Raw genomic sequence first — 22996 nt, 5'->3', positions numbered from 1 at the left:
TTTATTTCAGTTGTTAAGATATATGTTCTTTATATGAAATTAATTCTCAAGTGTAGAAAGGGTGAATTCTTACATGTTTTGATGTGGCGCTAAACAGATGGATAGAAACATGGTGTTACTTACAATATGTAGTTTTTTCACAAGTGAAAGACCTATAGAACGATATACAAATGGCAAAGGTCACTGACCACTACAACAGGAGCATCCACTAACAAGGCAATGATATGAAAAATGCCCACAGGGGAGTAGAGAGACTATGAAAATATTGATTATGGTATGGATATGTTTCAATTGAATATGAAAATTTTAGGAAATGGACTTAGTTAGGAAATGGCATAAACTGTTTAATGAATACTGGCCAACTGGAATTTAATATAATATTACCGGTACATTAAAATAAGACTTAAATATTGGCATCTTATTTTTATCTTACAGAAAGATGAAACTCAAATACTAGTATATGGCATCTTTCTTGTGGGCAGTTGATACCCAGATATCTTGAATCATATCTTATATTACAGAAAGATGAGACTCACATATCCAGCATCTTGCCTTATATGAGACTTAAATATCCAGCACATTATCTTACAGGAAGATGAGAGTTAACTATCTGGCATATTGATTATTTTACAGGAGGCGGAGACTCAGATATCTGGCATCACAATGTTCATTGACATGGCTGATGTCGGGTTGTGCCATGCTACTAACTTCTCACCATTTAATGCAAAAAAGATTGCTAGTCTTTTGCAGGTTAAATCTTTCGTCATGCTGTCGTTCTTTTATATTGTTTGATGAATGCATGAATGTTGTTTTTTGTATTTTAGTTAGATTCAAGAGTTTTATGTCCCTAAATGTGTCTATAGTTTCTCTATGAGGGCCAAGTGTAAGATTATAAGTATCTTCCATGGCCGAGAGTGTAAGATAGGTTCATTCCGACCTGAGCGAAGGGTGTTATGCGGAAACGAGGTTTACCGAGTTTCCACAAAACACCCTGCGCGAGAGTCGGGATGAACCTATCTTACACGAGCGGCTATGGTAGATGCTTTTTCTCCCACCTCAGTTAAACAAAATTAAGTAAAAATGTATTGTTTTTGCTGGAACTCAATAAACCTCGTTTTCGCAAAACACCCTACGCTCGGGTCGGGATGAACCTATCTTACACTCTCGGCCATGGAAGATACTTATAATCTTCATGTAGAAACAGAAGAACTTATGTTTGTCTTTCGCCCAACTGCTGTTCTTGTTTTGTATTTATATGGTTTCGCATGTTGTGAATAGATCATTTGATCTTTTCCTATATTGTTATTTTAAGTTTTAGCTTAACTATTCGCAGAATGAGGAGGGTTTTTCTACTTACTCTGGTGTCTGCGTCGTTCTATGGCAAGTTGTCATTTTCCTTAATACAAGTTATTGCCCCTATTTTTGCCATGCACATATTTGATCAATTAGTATGCTATTCAAGAAAAAAAAGGCATTTAGTTGAGGTTGCTGTCTTATGACAGCTCTTGTTTATTGTAGACGGAACATTGTTGTCCTTTTTATATTGTTGTTGTTTGTTTTCCAATGTAGATACTTGATGGATTGTATAAAGTCTGAATGGAACCTTTTTGTGTGTGTTTTTTTGAAGTCATCTGCCCTTGGTCACTCATGTGTTGTCCATCAAATATCTACTGATTTCATATTTCATTTAATATATTGATGTTGTTTTTTAGTGGAATCAGAAACATATTCCTGGTGTTGCTTCTTCAGTTTAAATACAGTTTCAGCTGGTATAAGCTGGTCTTTCCATGTGTTTAATTATATTCATAAGTTTTTAATTTTAAACAGGTTGTGTGTCTTGGCCAACCTAAATATTGTGTTCCATTTCTTTTCTGATTATTTGGCACTACTTTTCGTTAAAGTCCATGAGGCATATAATTCTTCCAAGTGGAATTGGCATTTTCAATGTGCAGTACAATATACAGCAGATCAACCTTGCCTAGTTTTTAAATGCTGTTGCTCTAAACACAATTTTGCTTTGGTATTTGTAGCTATTTTTTCACATGCACTTTTGTTCACTTAAAAGGGTTATTATGTTCCAACTAGATAGCATGCAGATATTTTGACTGTCTGCCAGTCCATTCAGCCTTCCATCTGTAATGTGGCTGCTGCTTACATATCTGCTACATTATCCCTTGAAGGATTGCAATGAAACTTTGTTCACAATGTTCCACATTATCCCCTGAAGGATTGCAATGAAACTTTGATCACAATGTTCTACATTATCCCTTGAAGGATTGCAATGAAACTTTGATCACAATGTTCCACATTATCCCTTGAAGGATTGCAATGAAACTTTGATCACAATGTTCCACATTATCCCTTGAAGGATTGCAATGAAACTTTGATCACAATGTTCCACATTATCCCTTGAAGAATTGCAAACTTTGATCACAACTGTCTACATTCTCCCTTGAAGGATTGCATTGAAACTTTGCTCACAAAGGTCTACATTATCCCTTGAAGGATTGCAATGAAACTTTGATCACAGTGTTCTACATTATCCCTTAAAGGATTGCATATATTTCTTCAACTCATACATTCTTGAATTGAGCTGACAACACATTGTCAATGCTAACTTGCACCAGACTAAATTGTATTCTAACAAAAACAATCACACAGTAAATTATCCTGAAAGACCGTAAATTAAATAACTACATAAAGGGTGATGAACATAACAAACGTTGCTATGGTATGTTGAACCCAAGCTGATCTAATTGCAGGTCAATGGTTTTGTCCTCATATCACCTACTTTATGACCTGTACTGACAAAACGAGGGTTACAAATTAAAAACACTAAGGAACTCACATTTGATTTTGCTGGGTCAAGGTCATTTTGAGTCTGCATTATGTCTGTTCAACATATCACCACACCAATTACGGTATATTGATCATATACATTGCTGGCCATCATATCAAGTTTTACACATCATCATGATCATGATGTGAATAATTATAAGATTTCATGACTCCTAAATGTACGGTTGTAAATGCATGGGTGGAAGATTTAAGTATTAATATTGAATATGGTATATCAGAAACTATATAGCCTGTATATTACATATTATAATGATGGTATTTCAGTCATGAAACTCGCTATTTGTAGTATTTCTTAATTAACAAACTGTATATGCAACTAAGATTGTGGTGCTTCTCCAAATTGTTGTATCTAGGAAACATAATGCCTTAACCTCCCGTGCAATATTGGGAACACCTTGGCCATTTTCCATTGAAAACAACCTTGGATGTATATGGATGGATTACAATTTAAAAAATCCTTACATTTAACTACGCTGCAAGTAGATTGCATATATCAGTTCCAATTTAGCGGTTAAACTTAAAGACTTCACTCTTGGGAATCTTAATTATTTATGCAATAATTCACTACACTGGCAATGAATTTAAAGTTGATAATTCAAAATACACCTTAAAACACTACAATTGATTAATACTATTATTTAAAATTTTATGAAGTTCTTCTACTGATGACTACCAGCATACATCTGAGGTTGTTTTTGATGGAAAATGGCTGACATGTTTCGAATGCCCGTGCAAATTTGCAAATAATGTGCTGGGAGTCATGGAGATTAAAGCCTGTTTTGCCTTTATTACAAGGCGATGGAATGACCGGCTCTAACATGGCACCTGGAAAGCAATACTTTATGTATATATGCCTTATTAAATGGCATGAACACTGCCCGTACATAAGTGTGTATCTGATGAATAAGCTAAATAATGTCTGTAGGAAGAACCTACCCAAGTGACCGGCATAGTCATGATGATGGACTTGAATGGTATGGGGTTTGCGCAGGCCAAAAACATCTCGCCCTTTTATGCTAAAAGGGTGGCTAGTCTTCTTCAGGTACATCATGTGTAGGTATATAGGTGTGTCTGTTTCCTGTAAGAAGACTTGAACTCTCAACATCTTTACGACATGAGGGATGTTAAATAAGTTAAGTTATATTTTAAAGGGGATATTTGGATAGTATGTTTTTAAATTGAGTGAAATTGTAACACTCACCAATAAAATCAAATCGATAATACAGCTATTAAGTGGCTTAAGTTTCCTACCTTGAAAATTTTATTACCCAGTTTTGGACATTGTTATTAAACAATTGGACTTCTGTTCAGATATATGTTTAAGTTAACAAGTTCGTTAACTTCATCATTGTTAACATTAAAAGCTTTACTGCTATGGCAGTTTAATGTATAAACTGGTGATCTACAGTATTTCGAACAAGAATTGAGATGTACTTGTTTCAATTAAATATTGGAGCTCATCATTATTTATTTCAACTTTAAAGTTAACAATGTTGCCGTTAACAATGTTGTTAACCTTCACAATGAGACCATTATGTTACTACTACATGTATTCTTATCATTGTTAACCATCAGTAAAGGTTACTAGTTATATGTATATTTGGTCGAGGTACAGGAAACAGACATACCTTGAGGCCTTAACAGAGACATATGTTTACATACATCAGGGGTTCTTAGTTCAGAATTGATACTGAAGTCACTGGATAAAGAGTTTTTAACTTCATACTATTTTACAATGGCAAAAATTGTGTTTTGCTTGGACATTTGCATCAAAATCAGTGGGAAGTATACCTTAAAATGAATATAAATTATTTTGGAAACAATTTCAAAAGGTCTAAATCCTGTAACCATGCTTTGGGGATGAATCCCTCATTCTCGAACAGACCTGCGGCAGTTATTCTGGGTTGACAAATATCAGATGTGAGAACCCCTGATGTCCCTGACCTTGGTTATCTTGCTGCTGGAGTGGGAATGTTTGAGGGGTGAATTATTGCAAATCATGAAACTACCATGCCTGATGATACTTAGTATAATTATCATGATTGTTGTCACTGAATAAATTGGTAGCTTGTTTTGTTTTATAATAGTTTACCCCTGTTCTGTTTGCTTGCTTGTGTTAATTCATTGATAATAATTATTTATGCTGGGGAAAAGTGGTTTTCAATGCGTAAACCTAACATTGTCTGCACCTTTTGTTTCTTACTCTAATGTTCTAATCTATAACATTATGCAATTCAAACGTCTTTGCACAATATCAACCAATTATGTAGGTGTTGCATACTGGGATTTTATGCTTTGGATGCCCTGGTAGTTAAAGCAAAGTCTTAATGTGGGGTCCTAGTTATCTTATACATTACACTTAGAGCACTGCACATATTTAATTATTTCTCGGTTCTTACCAGATGTAGCTCTACAAAACTCACCAACATGTTCAACTGGAACTTAGGTTTAATGTTGTTTGAACATACAGATTATGCAACAAGGTGGTGAAGATTATAAATTAGAAGATTTCTAGTGACCTTTATGATCCAACATGCTATTTCTTTATTCATATATGTAACAAACCTTCCTGCCAGAGAGTGTTCAGCTTCTAGGAGCCAGAAAGTTTGACAGAAAGCATTCTAGCTGTTTGTGTGATCTTTGTATGATAACTTTGCTAGACATGACTTATCTGCGTGCATGTTACTGAAATTTTTTTAACCATTATATTTTATATAATTCTTTTGATTTCATACGCCCATTCCAAGAACATGACAAATTATAGTTCACATCTGGGGTGTACAGGCAATAGGTGTCTAGTGCTTAATCATCATCAAATCTGGTCAGAATGTCTATAGGCATTATATCCCTAACAAATTTGTTAACCAGCCATTTCTCTCAAAGTCAATCAACAGTATTAACGGCCCTATAATTATAGAAATTACCTAAAATCAGTCTTGTCCGATCAATAACTTTAGAATCCTTTGTCCAATCATCACAAAATTTGGACAGAATCTGTATGGACAGAATATCTAGGGACAAGTTTGATAACCAGCCTCATTCACTCCAGAGTTATGACCCCTGAAATGTCAAAAACTGTATTTACCAGGTCCACTTTCTAAATTTTAGCTTCGTACAACCAGTAATCTCCAAACTTGGATGTCCTAAAAACAGGATGGCCATATTTAGTGACAGTTTGTCCCTTTTTATAGTAGAAAAGTATTAGTTAAGGTTCTTATTACACATAAACATTATTTTTCAGTCCGCCTGCATTTGTTGCATCCCTGATGTTTCAGATAGAAAGATAAACTGCTACGCTATAGTCTAGATGATAAACAAAACATACATACATAAAATACATGATCATGTTTTATACTTGAAGGAGCCAGAAGCACAAATAACAGGCATAGTTCTAGTCACAGATTTTAAAAGTTTTGGCTGGAAACATGCACGAAGATTGAAACCTTTATATGCAAAACGAATGATTAAAATTTTACAGGTATTTTCTTTCTTTGCTTCTATTGTTCTCTTTTCACTTGTTTAAAAATTTGGGTACATGATAATTATTCATGGAGTTAAAGCTAGAAGATACCAAGCGACATAACAATATTGAAAGTTTTGGTACCTTTTGGTATTAACCCCGCAAATTATATAAACCATTGGCTGATTGTTCAGAACTAATAGTTTAAAGTAGTGTCTGTGTTAAAGGGACTGAACATCAGATGGTTCCAAAATGGGCAAGTAAAATATATACTCAAAACAAGCATAGAATTGCTATTACAAGCTAGTATGAGGTTGATAATGCATCATTTTACATGATGAAAAGAATATTTTGTCACTGTCCCGCTGTCAGAGTTGGCCCAAAAATAGTGGTAATGGTTTCCCAATTTATAGTGTATATTTAGCATGTGAAACTCACATGGCGAGAACAGATACATTTACAGACGCTATATTTAAATTAACTTGGATTTACATTGTAGACAAACCCAGTAAATTTTCCAATTGATAGAATACACAAAATCTTTCAAATTGAAAGATACATTTGTTGTAAGTGATGTGATACATCAGTAATTATGATTCAATGTGTTGCAGTCATCGAAATTAGACTTTTGGATGAACAAGCCCGAATTCATATACTATTGCTTGGCATTAAATTTTTGAACAAGCCCTGCTATATAAAATTCAGAATTTGAGCAAGCCCGGAAGATATTTTACCAGTGCAGGGCTTGCGGGCTTGTGCTAATTTCGATCACTGGTGTTGTACACAACATTATCAATTTTATGTAAGTTTTGACAATTTCCTTTTTTCTTGCAGTTTTATTGGTGTCTAGTCCCTTTAATTACAATTTTGTTACTTTTTAAAATGGAAGTATTGTATCAGGAGATGCTGATATATTCAAACTAGAATACTGCTCATGGGATGTGTAGCCTACGTCATATGACACAAGATTAAGAATTTTGTATGAGTCTGCAACACAAATTAGTGTATTTTTTCTAGCACAGATGAAACAGTTGTCTCTTCATATTTATAAAAAGTAAAGATCACAAGGATGTGTCCATGGAAATGTCCTGGGTAGTAATGATTTGAAAGTCTGAATGATTAGGTCAACTTCAACAAGTTCTGAACAATCAGCTCTGTGTTTTATATTTGCTACACAAATATTTAGTAATGCTTATTAGCATCTTCAAAGATGAATGTATTCTTGCAGAAAAACAAACTCAGCATTACAAAAAAAAAAATCTGCTTTCTTTTGAAACATATTTAAATGATGTTAATAGTAAACTACATGTATGCAGATTGTGAGACATTTTGAATGCAAGACTGCCTTTTCTTTACTCTTATGTTGCTTCTACAAAATATATTTCATATCTTTTTCATGATGGCAACATCTCAATCCAGTAAATCTGGATATGAAGTTTGAAACCATTTAAAGCCCTAAATGGTGCCTCTTTCTGTCCCTATAGGTCAGCTAAGCTTTGCTAGTTTGTTCATAGACATTTCAGTGTTTACATATTTAAACGTCCGGTTCATTTTAGCATTTTCAGCATACGCTTTTTCAATACAATGTCATGTGTATTGCATAAAATACTAGTGAATTTTGGAAGTATTATTGCGAAACTTATATATTTGCTTACACAATGATAGATCAAACACTATCTTAATGTCTAACTGAATGTATAACAATTCACGTTAATGTAGTAAACTAAGCACGTTTTCACAATCCTAACTTGGTGGCAATTTTTACTGTGTCGTATTGATAAACATTCTTGAAAAAACAATGAAAAAAGATCAGTTTAAAATACTTAAGGCTGTTCAATAATAATGTAGAATAACTTATAGCTCAGAATAATTTGAGCCTTATTATAAAGTTTTTAATAAATTTGTATTATTGTTTGTAATGAACACAAATATAGCATCAAGTGTTGGTTTAGATGTCAGTCAGTGTTGCACGCAGAAAAATAATTAATTTGATTTTAAGAGAAACTATTGCTTAATTAATGACAATCAATTCAGTTATGTACAGAATATTTTGCACTATTTAAATTATTCATGTATTCATGAGTGTTTTGTGTTTCCAGGACTGCTTTCCTATGAGATTTAAAGGCATCCACTACCTGAATGAGCCGGCAATATTTGACTATATATTTGCTATTGTAAGGCCTTTCTTAAAGGAGAAGATATTAAGTAGGGTAAGAAATATTTCGCATTATTAGTTTGCACATTGAAAGGATAAAGAGAGCTATAACACTCACCCTAGCATCGGCGCAGGCGTCATCGTCATACCTTGGTTAAGGTTTTGCATGTAAGCACACACAGCTTAATATGTCAGCAACTACTTGATGTATTGCATTGAGATATTATGAAATAGTACTCAACCTTCCAACATACTTAAACAATCAAGTAACTATTTTGCATGTAATACAAATTATGACCCTTTTTAATACACTTAGACAATGTGATTAAAAGCGGGGAAATAGTCAACATAGTGTCTGTGACAACATGTTATGTCTGCTGTTGTGGATCAATTTGACACTATATAAGTTTTTCACATTATTTTTAAAATTATAGGTTTTTAATTTAATCAATTAAAAAAGGGTCAGGTGATGTGGCCTTAATCTTATTGAATGTGTTGTATTGATGCACAATTGTTAGGTAAAGCAGGGATTAGAAAATCCATTCAGCTTGTTTCAAGTGTAACAACTTTCAGGGGCTGATCCTGGATATGACGCAATAGGGGTTGTAACTAAAGGGACATAACCTTTTTTACTTTGCAGCTGTCCTCTGAACTGATATTTATGTGTTTTTAAGAGTTTGGATGGGTGGTTTTAAGAAAAAGGATCAAGTTTCAAACACACTACTGTACATGAAAACTAACTTCCACGCTAACTGATTCTCCTGAATGACAAATTTCATTTCCTTTCAGGTCCGTTTCCATGGCAACAAATATGAAGAATTATTAGAATTTCTGGAGCCTGAACATTTGCCTTCTGACTACGGTGGAAAAGCCCCTCCCTACACAAATGAGGTTCTTTTTTGTTTTTCTTAAAACATGTTCAATATTGATACTTAAATTAATGTTTTAACTAGAACTGTAAGCCAAAGGCTAACGAATACCCCCCAACCCTTCCCTGTCTAGGTTGTTTGCCCTGGCCTTAGTTATGGTATCATTAGAAAGCACAAGGCAATACATTTATTTAGTTTATTTAGAATACCTATTACTGAATCAGGGACTGCCATGGCACTGCAGCAGAGATCACAAAATGGTCACAAAAAATGACCAAGGATTAGGCTAGACAAAGCTGTATAATTTTTGCCTATTTTAACTTATTGAGGGGCCATAATTGGAGACATGATCATGTGATTCCAACCACAATCACAGGGGCAAATGTTCTCACCATGGCTAAAAGTTTGAAAAAGATTCATTCAAAAATGACGAAGGAGTAGGACGAACAAAACTAATTTTACCCAATTTAACTCATTAAGGGGCCACAACTCCACTCAGGATCATGTGACTCCCACCAAATTCATGGAGGCAAAGGTTTACATCATGGCCATTAATATTTGAAAGTTTGAAAAAGATTTGCTCAATAGCTTCAAAGAAGAATCCTGGACAAAGCTAATTTTGCCCAATTTAACTCATTAAGGGGCCACAACTCCACTCAGGATCATGCAACTCTGACCAAATCCACGGAGGCACAGGTTTACATCATGGTCATTAATATTTGAAAGTTTGAAAAAGATTTGTTCAATAACGACAAAGATGAATCCCGGACAAAAAAAAAACGGACAGACAGACGGACAGACAGACAGACAGACGGACAACCCGATTCCAGTATACCCCCCCCCCAAACTTTGTTTTGGGGGGTATAATTATTTGGATAAAAATTGTAACAACTGGTAAAGACAAAGTCATCCTCAAGATGTAAATATTTCACCTAAATTATGAAAATAGCAGTTTCTGCTTGAGACTCCTCACTGACTGTAATGATTACTACAAGGACTATTGCAATCTCCTATGCAGTGTTTTCCCTTGTCAAGCAGTGAAATCCCTCTAACCAAGTACAAAGATACAGCTTTATTTCACTCCTGGTCACAGGAAAATAATATTTTTCTGTGTCCACCCGTGAAATAAAATACGATCTTACACTGAATTCAACAATATCCTCTATATATATTTTTTGTCAAGCCTGCGTGCGGTGAGTGAGACATAGTTGTCACAATGGAGACTGTGTATGTGTGTGTGTGTCCATGCAGTCTGAATCATGTCCGGACTGTATCTTGACCATGCATTATAGGATTTTCAAAAAACTCGCCATGATGGTTCACCATGATGTACCTCTAAGGTCAAGGTCAGGCTTAGAGGTCAAAGGTTGAAATGATACCTGTTTATAGGACTGAAAGTTGTCTGGGCTGCCTCTTAACCTATCAAAATAGGATTTCCTTGAAACTTGAAATGAATGTTCATCAAGATAAGATCTAAGGTCTCATACAATTCTTAGGTGTGTTCCTTAAAGGTCAAGGTCACACTAAGAGGCTTAATGTAAAAAAAGTGTACTGTTGATAGAACTTGGATCAGGACTGAACCTTGCCTAGCCGCATCTTTACCATGAATTATAGGATTTTCAAAAAACTTGCCATGAATGTTCACCATGAGTAAGCATGTCGCACAGAGAACAATGTCTGTAACGTTATGCTTAGCGGTAAAAGTTTGAAATAAGTCTGTGTCAAAGGCTCTTTCGACAGGCTCTACATGAAATTGCCTTTTGGTGTCTAGTGTAAGAATTTCCTTTCTTCTAGTTTTGATTAATTCTTTAAACTAATAAATGTTCCATATATCCAAAAGCTAAACTAAATTTGAAATAATTAAATATAAGATTTTGAAGGTGGTTCCATGTTTTTGATCTTTACCATGTGAGATACATGACAACAGTGATTACTGTACAGTTATTGGAAAACCACTGTGTGGTGTTTGGGGAAAATTTCCTTAAGCTGTCATATCTTCCTTACTCATGCAAGTACCTGCTTAAGGGGTCTCCTGTTTACAGGAAATACTGACTTGTATTCCAATTTGTGGGCTCCTGAACAATGTTATTGCTTTCAATATCGGTAACATAGGTATTGAACATTATGGTACTATTTACAGGACTGGATGAAAACGCTGCTGGAGTCGGATGCCTACTTCGATTCCCAGGAGAAGTTTGGTCTGGCCACTGCGGCAGGAAAACCGGAAACCTCCCGGAAGGAAGATGCGCTTGACTGCCTTGCTGGATCATACAGAAAACTTGACATATAACCTGTTCATCATTATATTGCTTGTGGCCGTTTTTGTTTAATAGAGGGGTTCCGAAATATGGCGTGTGCTTGCTGGTTCATACTCACATAAATCACATTCCTCATGCTATGGCACATGTCATTCTACATTTGTGCAATATACACATATCTGGATGATGTAGTAAATTAGAAGAAGACCACATGTACATGACCAGTAAAACTTCTGTTTCCCAACCTCTCTGATTATTGGTAACATTGAAAGATGCGTTGTCTGTGTTTAATTTGCCTTGGAGTCAAATATTAACTACTAAGTTTAAGTAAGTTTTGCCTTGTAGACAAGTGCAGGAATGGATGGACGTTCGCTTACATGCATAGAGGCAGATACATGCAGTTATAGGATTTTTTTCAGGGTTTGTTTAGGGTCTAAGTTGTGTGGGACGTTTTATGTGAATAGTCGTAACATATCCATTTTTTTGTCCCCAATCACACCGTCCGGCTCAATAACTCGTGTCCGGGCACTAACTTTCCCTTGTATGGACAGATTTTAAAATAACTTGCCACATGTGTTCCACATACCAAGGTGACGTGTCACGTGCAAGACCCATGTCCCTACCTCTAAGGTCAAGGTCACACTTAGTGTTTATTCACAATGGAGTGCTGCATTTAAGGACATAGAGTATAAGTTGTCGTGTCCGGGCTGTAACTTATCCTTGTATGGACAGATTTTAAAATGACTTGCCACATTTGTTCCACATACCAAGACGATGTGTCCCATGCAAGACCCGTGTCCCTACCTCAAAGGTCAAGGTCACACTTAGGTGTTTATTCACAATGGAATGCTGCATATATAAGGACATAGAGTATAGGTTGTCGTGTCCGGGCTGTAATTTTCTTTTGTATGGGCAGATTTTAGAATGACTTGCCACATGTGTCCGACATTCCAAGAAGACATGTCACGTGCAAGACCCATGTCCCTACCTCTAAGTTCAAGGCCACACTTTGTGTTTATTCACAATGGAATGCTGCTTAAAAGGAAATAACAGTGTAGGTTGTCAAGTATGGGTAGGATTTTTTATGTCTAGAGGCAATTTAAAATAACTTGCCATATGTATTTGACACGTTAAGCAAGATCAAATTTTCATGTACTGACCTTGTTCATAGGTCAATGTCACATTCGGGGCATTCGTTACATACTGTGACAGCTCTTGTTTATTCAGAATTCTATGTCTTTTGCCAACAACATGATTTCGGATTCTTTTCACTCAGTTTGGGTATTTTTGAATTACCGTTCATGATGTTTGTATACAATGTTTTTATGGAGAATTTTTCCATATCATTTTGTATTAGAACACATTTATTGTTAAGAGTCAATACCATTCATTCAAGTTCTTGTTGGTGGGTTTTTAAGTAATTTTTAGCTGGTATGTTTTGTTGCTGTTGATATCATCATCATTGTAAAAACTTTTACCATGGCCATGACTTAAAAACCATTCAAGACATTAAAAATGAAACTTGATAGACATGCTTCCAGAGACAATCCACAGTGCATTACTCAGCCCATAATTCTGTCTTAAATTCCCTGTTGAGCTATGTCCCTTTAATTGGGGGCAGGGGAGAGGGCATTTTCCTTTTTTACATGTGAATATTAAATATTAACACCATAGGTATAAATAAACGCCATTCCCGGACAATACCAGACCGATATGCAAATACAGATACTTAGGCCGATACAATAGATTATATGTTTTTTTTTTTTTTAGATGACTGTTGCATGTGTTTTAGACGAAAAACGAACACGATCGTATTTAACACATAGACACCGTACGTATGAATAAACGCCATTCCCGGACAATACCGGACCGATACGCAAATACAGACCCTAGTTAAGCATTTTCATTTTTGTCAATAAAGTATAAGTGGTGGCGGAAAAATGAGGGCCAGGTGAGGATGAAAATTAAGCAATTAATTTATAGTAGCCTATGATATAAATTTTTGTGTTATGGTATTCCGGTAAAATACATATATACTCGTATATATCACGGATAAGTGGAAAAAACTAGGATATAAGGTTGTATTCTCCTTGTGAGTGCATTAGCACTCCGCAATATCATAGGCTTGTGTCTGTAGTTTCCAGATCTATCTGGTATATAGATGCATAAGCCCATTTGGTAACAACCGGTTGTGTATTGCATATTACCAGGCTTATGTTACATCACCATATATGAATAAATGCAAACAGGTCCATTATTCAAAGAAAAATGTCTTATGTGCTGCCATAGCCCGGGTGTCGATGGCTGCAGCAAAGTGCAAAACCTTTACAAGTTGGTCATTACCAAATTATTGTCAATCTATTTCTATGAAATACCATGATAAAGCTGTGCATATGAAAAGCAATCTCCACACTTATACCAAAACTACTTCTTAAGGTATGCCCCTTGACCACCTTCCAAGAACGACAGACGAGCGTAACATCCCTTTTGGACTCGTGTTATTGATTGGCTTCACTCATACTGTAGGATGTTATAACCATTATTTTAGTTGAGCAAGAAATGAGATTCAAAATTGATTTCGTATATTGTTTTCAATGACACACACCATGTTCTTCAAACACATAAAAAGTTATATATTCAGAATTATTATAATTATACATCTTTACTTTTATTTGGATTATTTCACCATGCATATTGTGATAAATACATATAATGTTAGGATGGCCTGTATTTACCTTGGTTGTGTTTTGATGTTAATTTTCAATGTCAGAATTTTGATAATTTATATTGATACATTGATTGCTTATTAAAGGGACTATAGACACCAGATGATACAATTGCATGAGAAAAGAAAATTGTCAAAAACTAACATAAAATTGACAATTTCATTTAGTAAGAATGAATGCTTTGTACACAATGATGTCAAATTTGATATCCAACGCTAAATACTTGAATTTACATGGTAGACAACCCTAGTAAAATTCGAATTGGAAAAAATGTGCAAAAAACTGCATAAAAACATTTGTCGTATATGCTTTTTTGCAGTTTTTTGCGCATTTTTTATCGTATCACCCTGCTTACGACATTTTTTGCTTTTGCTTTTTTGCGCATTTTTTCCAATTCGAATTTTACTAGGGTTGTCTACCATGTAAATTGAAGTATTTAGCGTTGGATATTTATCTGTACTCGTAAACAGATACGATTTAAACTAGGAAACCATTGTGTAGACGGCAATATGGCTGTTGCCTTAATCATTTAAACTATGTAAAGTGTGTATTATCAGCCTCCTACTAGCTCGTATAGACAATTCTAGGCTTGTTTTAAGGAAATACTGTTATTAACAATTTTTGGGCCATCTGGTGTCTAGCCCCTTTAATGGTCATTCGCTATTTTTGTATATTATATTTCTACATGAATCTCTTCTGTTTTTATATGTAATATTTATCACTGCTTTGTTGTTAAAGCGTGCATGTGATTACTTTTCACAAAAGGTGAACTGATAAAGATACATGCCAATAAACTTGTACTGCAGTATGCTTTCTGTACATGACAAGACAATAAGAAGTTTGTATGCATAAAGCAAACTGAATACGTTGGGCTAATAAGTTGCCCTGAAGTGTATCAACAATAGTAATGTAAAATGTAACTACAGCTGCAACTTACAGCCACAGCAGTCTTTCAAAGCACAGCTACAGAGGAAGTTGTATTTTTGGCATCAAAAGTCCTGCTACACGCTAGCCTACGATTGTATTTCAAAGTTGTATACTTTGAAGTAGAAGAAAAGCTATAAATAACATGTTTAGATATAAATTAACAGCTGTTGCTTTATTTGATTGGTCACTGTTGTAATATTGTAACTATTCAGCCACTTGGTATGCCATACTATACATGGTGTCACTACGCAAAATACATTGTAACACCATGCTACCTTGATTTTGTGTCATAATTGTAAAACTCAAAAGTTTGTTTTGCTTTTCTGTTTTTCAAAGAAAAAAATTGAGGCATTATCAAAGTCTTGTTAAGCAGAGTGAGTTTAGCGCTGCACATATTCTAAACTTTTAAAACCGAAGTCCTAAGCTATTTTCCTTATCTGCGCTAATGTTGGACTTGATATGTAACACATACATGGGACTCCTTCAAATATGGTACCACTTCTCTTGTAATCCTTTATATACTGGTACTTTTTGTCACGTAAAGTAAAGCGACCAGACATAATGCACGTGAATTCGGGTCAAAGACTTAAAATGTCAGATATTATATTCCTGAAATTGTTAGACATTCCCTGTCTTCAGGTATGTTTATGCTAGCGGTATGTTAATGTTGCACTGATGTACATTGTTTTTGTTATTATATCTCACAAGAATAGTTGAACATTGTTTTTAATTTATAACTATATATATACTGAGTAAGTACGTAAAGCTATACTTAAACCAACTTTTTTTTATCTTATTTTGGTTTGTTAATTTTAAAGACATCATTACACTTTGTTTAATTCCATGTTAACTTTTATTGCACAGAATCTTGCAAGTAGATACAATTGTTTTGTAATATGGTTTACAAGTATCGCATAGATCTGCTAATATGGGTGTGTCCGAGATGGCCAACTCTTTTGTAAATCATTTCGTAATAAACTTGTACCAAACTTTTGGTTTTATCTTATGGTCTTGCCGCTTGTGTAAGGTACATGTATACATATATGTTTCTAGAATTATAAGACTTATTTTGAGAGCAATTAATAATTAATAATAAAACTACAAAAATGGTCAGAGACGAAACAGAAATTCCATTTGTAAGTGATACAAGTGTAACTTGGGGAAAAATGAGAAAATTAAGTAAATAAATTAATTTCACAAATTCAATTGAAATATATGAATTTAACAAACAAGATTCCTGTTCTGTCACATACTGCTACAAAAATAATGAATATTGATGGTAGAAATTGGCAGGAAATATATCTGTGTATACAGTATATATAGGCTTGGAAAATATAATAGTGCTTTTTCTGTCCCCTGTGAATAACATGTGTGTATAGGTTTCAACTTCAAATGGTTACTGTTAACAAATGGAAACAAATTTCTGGCTTCTTAAAATAAATATATAATTAAGAAACTGCAGATGACCTCTTTATATTAATAAGATAAACAAATATTACAGTCGTTAGCACAAACTGGCTTCGCTCAATGTCCTCATCGGCTCCAACTGGATGTAAAGGCTTGATTTCTTTTCACTGAATGTTAGCAGTCAGGCTTGGCTCCAATTTCCCCAAGCTTGAATTAGTTTTGGCCGGTCCCCGAGAGTTCAAGCCAACAGGGTTTGACTTATTTGAAAATGTGGAAGATATAAAAAAAGTGAGATAGTAATATCTGTCTACCAAAGTGTTTCACAGTTTATCCACATCTTGGTATGAACAGGACAAAACAGAACTATATTTGACATATTTTTACTGCGCTTCAACTTTTATTTCATTTATATCCAAATGCTTGTTAGCTCCAACTTTTTTTGAATCAGTATCAACACTAGCTTTTACTTTTACCAATTTCTTTGTGCCTGCGTTACTCTTGACAAGTACTTGGTGAGTATATTCTCCAACGACTTCAGAATTTATGCATTTTCCTGTGTTCGTCTGGCATTTTAGACAGAAACATGACAGGTGACGTGTTTTCAATTCATATGTTTGCTTGGTATTTCTAACTTGATGAACATTTCTTATTCCTTTCATTGTCTGCACACATGTTTCATCCCAACTTCTGTTGACTTCATCAATATCTACTAGGTGAAAATGCCTCTTCACACCTGGTTCATCAATCCTTAAGTTGTCTTTTGAGTTACACCATTTTTGAAGGTCTTCTGCTCCCGAAACTATCACCTGTCTCCCTAAAATAGCTTTGTTCACTGCTCTATTTAGTGACCCTAGCTCGCCATCTGCCTCACTCTTTCCATGATCTGATCCAAAATAATTCCAGTCAATATCTGTTTCTAGAAGTGACAATGAAGCCATGGATTCTTTACCTTTGTATTGGGAAGCACAACCGTCTGAAAAAACAAACACTTTCATGACAGGAATATGTTCTCTCAGGTAACTTTCCGCCTTTTGAAAATAATGCTGAACAGCAAAATAATCCTGCTTCAGATCATCAGACACAAAAATCATTGTGTCTCGCACTATTAAACCGGGAACTGAGGGAGACTGGTAAAACATCACTACAGGATGCACAGTTACTTGTTTTGCCGAGAAGAAATCAGATTTGGCTTGGTCTTGATGCTGAATTGTCCGATTTTTCCAGTTGACAACCATTAACGCTGATTTAGGTGGAACATTTTTCTTCAACCTGGTGAATTGCATCTGTTGCCATTCTGCCTCAAAATGATGTTTTGGGAAAGAGGCTCCGTTAGCGGGGTTCTCAAAATCTTTTACCAGTTCCTGTACTGCTTGGTTAAGACTACCTTTCTTTGTCGTAAGACGCTTTCGGACAATTCCTCCCTCTTCTGTTCGCTTCCAATGATGCCAAACAACTTTCTGATGTGACTCCAGTTCAAATAGGCGCTTGTAATGCTCACGGATTGTCTGTCCGAATTCCCCACAAGCATTACATTGCTTATAAATGCAACTTATTGCATGGAATCGAGAGGTGTCTGATTTCGCACAAAGAACTATGTCCATAAAGCCAGATATTTCATTTTCTATTTTTGCTTCGGGAACAGAAACCTTCCATGCAAAAGCATTGAGTGCTGTGATTTTGAATTTCACATTTTGGCAGCTGACACAGACGCAGAATTGCCGGTGAGATTTGTTCAGAAGCCTTACATTTTTTGGACGAAGGAGGGTAAATTTCGTAAACCCAATGTTCATATTTGGATGCTCTGCTAGGAATTGTCTGTATGCAGACTTCAAAGTAAGCTGCATTAAATAGGCAGGTCCAAATTTTGTTGCATATCTTTTATTTGGAAGTGGTCTGCTTGTTGCCAGGTAGAATTCGGCTACATATCGTTGGATAGTTTGAGAAAGATATTTCACTTTGGAAATATTAATACTTCTTTTCTTAAGCTTTGATGAAAGCCGTATGCCGTAAGAGATGCTGCCAATGGTATTTTTTTCCTGAGCAGGGTACTTTTTTTGTTTCTGCGGAAGATGCTGTGCATGAAATTGCCTATATAAGGCTTTTTTTGGGGTAGGTGTTGCTATATGCTCTATTACTGTAGCAAATTTGGTTGGTGATTTTGGCAGAACCTTTTTAGCAGAAGAAGCATTGTTGAATAACGTGTTCTTACATCCATACACTGACAGTGCTTTCTGTAAGGAATTCTCACCAGTTGGATTCTTTTTTTTCATCTTAGCTTGTTTATCCTTTTCCCTTAGCCATCGCTTATGTGTATTAGAGAGTTTTGCTCGCCACTTTTGTTTCGCATGTGCCCATTTCTCTCGCTGGACTTTAACCTCTTTCCATGTTTTAGGTTTCTTCTCTGTTTTTTCTCTCACAGGAGTAGGTTCATTATTTGATTCCTTTTTACTTTTTCTGAATTTCTGTTGCCGTAATCTTGCATCTTCCTTATATTTATCTAACTTTTCTTTCTGACTGGGAGTCTGCGATTTACTAAGTTCTGCTCTATAATTTTTACTCCTTCGTTTTTGCTGATTTAAGTACTCTCTATATTTTTCCGGATTTTGTTCTTTAAGTTTTTGCCGATATGACAGTTTACTCTGAAAGAAGAAATAAAAAACCATTTCTTTTGTACTAAACTAAATTTCCTTAAAAGAAATTATAAAATTAGGGCCCTACTCCTATTTTTCATTGTTTCAGTGGAATATATACATGTCCTTGATTCAACACTAGCATTCAGTTACGTAAATCATATATATATACAAGATGCATAAAACAGTTAATTGTGTTTGTGCAAAGTAAGGTTTTCCAGTACAGAAATTTCTTGAAGCACTAAGAAGTGGCTAACATCAAAATATCATATATTAAAGAAAAAAACTCATGTTCTGTCCATGGTAACAATAGGGGGGATGTCCCATTGTAACATTAGCAATAAGAAAATATGTCTTATATGTAACACTAGCATTCAGATAATTCAATATTGTAGAGAAAATTAAAAAACTGTCAATTGTGATAGCAAAGTAAAGTTTTTCAGTAAAGAAATGTCTTGAAGCACAAAATGAGCACATAATAATGGCTTAGGCCACACCAAATTGATATTTCGTTCCTCTGATTTACCGCTCCTACTTTTTTGAAAATGTAAAAAAAATATTTTTATTTTTTTGCGCGCCCGCACCTCCATTTTGATCGCCAAACATATTTTTTTAAAGTAATAATTTATTAAAAGGCTAAAACTTATCAAGTATAATTTTTCTACGCTAGTTTTCGTGTTTTTTTAAAGGGAAGTTACCGATGCGTAGTGTTTTTATACTGTATCTTGATCGGTTTAGCATGGGTTTCAATAAATTCAATCAAAATGGCGGCTTCTGGTATAAACAATCTGGCTCGAAGTTTGGAAATTAAATCTTATTTTTGACAATAAATATATTTTGAGCATGCTTGAAGTCATTGTTGATCGTCTCATACACTAAAGGATCATTATTTAAAGCAATCATTATGCAATAAAGCACGTGTATCTGAGTCTGGTAGCGATTATATTGCATAATTAGTGACTCGTTTTGAATGGAAATTGGAATGATCAACTTAGTACTATTTTATTCAAGTCATAATACAAGGGACCAAAATTTTACCTCGTTACGAAGATGCTGAAGAAGAAAGATCATCTTAACTGGAAGATGAGTCATTGTTTGGTCCAAATTGATGTATGAAGCTCATTTTTGTCAATTGTAACCACTGCCCAGCCCACCCCTTGCTCCAGGGGTATACCGGGGACAGCAGAGGCAATGGGCTGTGTTTTTACCTTTCAGATGACCCCGCAGTGCCTAGTGAATGTGGTTTTGTCTTCATATTGAAAATAGTTGGGAATGGGCCTTACATAGCTATTCGGGTTGCGGGGCCATTTGGCAGGGTTTACCAGCAGTGTGTCCCTGCAGGTCGGGTATTTTACCCGGGTTTTGAGAGACCGGAAGTCAAAGTCCCCGCTATTCCGGACTTGGGGGGGGGGGGGGCATATACAATTGGCTGGTGCATAAAAACATCTAAATAACCAAAAAAAGTACTCTGAAAAATACCCTTGTTCTTTTTGGTTTTAATAAGCACATGTCATTGCATTTCCTGTGATAATAAAAACAAAATTTAGTCTATGTTATATGGAGTCTGATGTTTAATGATGCCTGTGTAAGTGATCATTTTTTACAAATCCAAAATCAATCCGAAGTTATGTCTAAATACAGTTGCATATGATGTTAAACTGATTCAGGTAGATTTATTTAAGTCGTTTCAAAATTTTTACGAAAAGCAGGGTTATTTATTATTATGATTATTATGAATGATCGTAATATTAAAGTACGTTTTAATTATATAAGAAATTAAGATTTATCCATATAATGTTTGTACTGAACACGGATGAATAAATAGTATGTATTCCGACATTTTCCCAATGTCCATTAGAGGTTCAGTTCAAGATGGCATTAAAATGGGTTTAAGGGCAATTATTTTGAACAATCTTTCTTATTCATATTGAATATAAGGAAAAATATATTTTTCACTCTTCGCTTGCTTCGGTTTTTATGAAAACTGACAAAATTTTATTTTTATTTTTTTTTGGCAAAAATCCGAGGAACTAAACATTAATTTGGTGTGGCCTTACATCAAAGACATCATTTATTGTAGAAACAAAACTCATTTTCTGTCCATTGTAACACTAGGGGAGATGTCCTTTTGTAATTGTTAACACTAATAATTCTGTCTAATATGTAACACTAGCATTCATTTAATTAAATTTTTTATAAAGGAAATGGGTAAAATAGTCAATTTTGGGAGCATAGTAAGGTTTTTCAGTTAATAAATGTCTTAAAGCGCCAAATTAGCACACAATATTAACACAAAACAATGACTTACATAAAAATATCAATTGTAGAATCAAAACTCATTTTCTGTCCATTGTAACACTAGGTGGAATGTCCTTTTGTAACATTAGCACTAATAATTCTGTCTAAGATGTTAACACTAGCATTCAGTTAATTAAATCACATTAAGAAAACGTCTAAACCATATTTTTTTAGTGTAAAACTAATATTCCCTGAGACATATGTTATGCAGATTAAAATGAGAACATAACAATGGCTCACATAACAAATAAATGTACCATCCTTATGTCAAACAAATGTCCTTTCTGTCCAATATAACACTAGAAGTGATGTATTTTTGTCACATTAGCACTTGAATATCGGTCTTAGCGTAACATTAGCATTCAGTTGATTCAAAAAAATAAAGATATAGCATAAAACAGTCAAGTTTGTTGGTAAAATTCAGAGTTTTTTGTCGAAAAACAGAAGGAATCACAAAATCAGTACAAAGCAATGATCTTTAACCAGAACAGATGATATATTTCAAACCAAAAATCACATTCTGTCCAACAGTAACACAAGGTGAGATGTCCTATTGTCACATTATGACTCATTTATCTGTCCAAGGTATAACACTAGCATTGGGCTAACTGAATCCCACCAAAGAGGCACATAAAACACACATGTTTGTGTCAAAAATAGGATTTATAAATTAAAGAACACAGTGTATCACAAAATGAAAATACAAATGTTTACTTTCATCCAAAGTTTTCACTCTTCTTGATGTCAAACCCTGTTTCGTCCAATGTAACATTAGGATGTGTGTCCTACCATCACATTAGCATACAAAATTCTGTCCTGATCATAAGACATAACATTAGCATTTAATTTACTCAATCCAATCAATATTTCGTAGTAAACAGTTAAGTATGAGTCTTAAATAATGATTTTCAATTAAAGAATACAGTTGACCATAACAATTAGCACTACTTATGGCTTTTATCAAACATGTGCTTAATTGCTGACAAAAAATCTGTTCCTGTCCAATGTAACATTTGCAATGACGTCCATTTGTCACATTAACATCTAAATTTCTGTCCAATTTGTCACGATTGCATTCTTAATTCTGTCCAATAAATAACGATCACAAAAACGATATAGGTTAAATATAAAGAAAATACTTCATTAATGAATATTTACAAACGATACTTTACAGACGAAAGTTTAATATCCGAATATTGGACTTCGAGAAAATCGACAAACTCACCTATTTTCTCACATTAACAGGCGTTTTGTCTTAATGCTAGCGTGAGTAAATGTTAACGTTAATATATCGAAGGACAGATTGAGCAAAACCTGGAATTGATAAATATCAAAAGTATTTACCACTTTCTTTTCCATCGTAACGTGAGTCTTCAGCTAGCCCGCCATATCAACTATCGTTGCCCG

At 34.6% G+C, this 22996-nt stretch overlaps 2 protein-coding genes across 5 annotated transcripts in view; one reads left to right on the top strand and one right to left on the bottom strand.

Moving 5' to 3' along the window:
- LOC128205360 (alpha-tocopherol transfer protein-like) overlaps window positions 1-16244 on the top strand; it is a 23627-nt gene extending 7383 nt beyond the window's left edge. For 2 of the 4 annotated variants that reach the window (XM_052906935.1, XM_052906934.1), the window contains exons 5-9: window positions 3785-3901; window positions 6221-6337; window positions 8419-8529; window positions 9264-9365; window positions 11484-11691. In XM_052906935.1, the coding sequence (XP_052762895.1) occupies window positions 3785-3901; window positions 6221-6337; window positions 8419-8529; window positions 9264-9365; window positions 11484-11633 (597 nt within the window). In that variant the 3' untranslated portion in view covers window positions 11634-11691. Of the gene's footprint in view, window positions 1-3784; window positions 3902-6220; window positions 6338-8418; window positions 8530-9263; window positions 9366-11483 lie in introns of all 4 variants that reach the window. The other 2 variants (XM_052906936.1, XM_052906937.1) reach the window with 2 other exon arrangements.
- On the bottom strand, window positions 16227-22996 carry LOC128205359 (uncharacterized). The gene is made up of 2 exons (XM_052906933.1): window positions 22934-22996; window positions 16227-19300 (listed from the first exon to the last, which is right to left on the bottom strand). Exons 1-2 carry the CDS (start codon window positions 22946-22948, stop codon window positions 17042-17044), a joined length of 2274 nt encoding a protein of 757 aa, XP_052762893.1. The 5' UTR covers window positions 22949-22996; the 3' UTR covers window positions 16227-17041.

The sequence above is a fragment of the Mya arenaria genome, chromosome 10 (assembly GCF_026914265.1).
Source record: "Mya arenaria isolate MELC-2E11 chromosome 10, ASM2691426v1".
Taxonomy (NCBI): domain Eukaryota; kingdom Metazoa; phylum Mollusca; class Bivalvia; order Myida; family Myidae; genus Mya; species Mya arenaria.
Note: the sequence above shows the minus strand (reverse complement) of the source record. Positions and strands in the feature narration are given on the sequence as shown.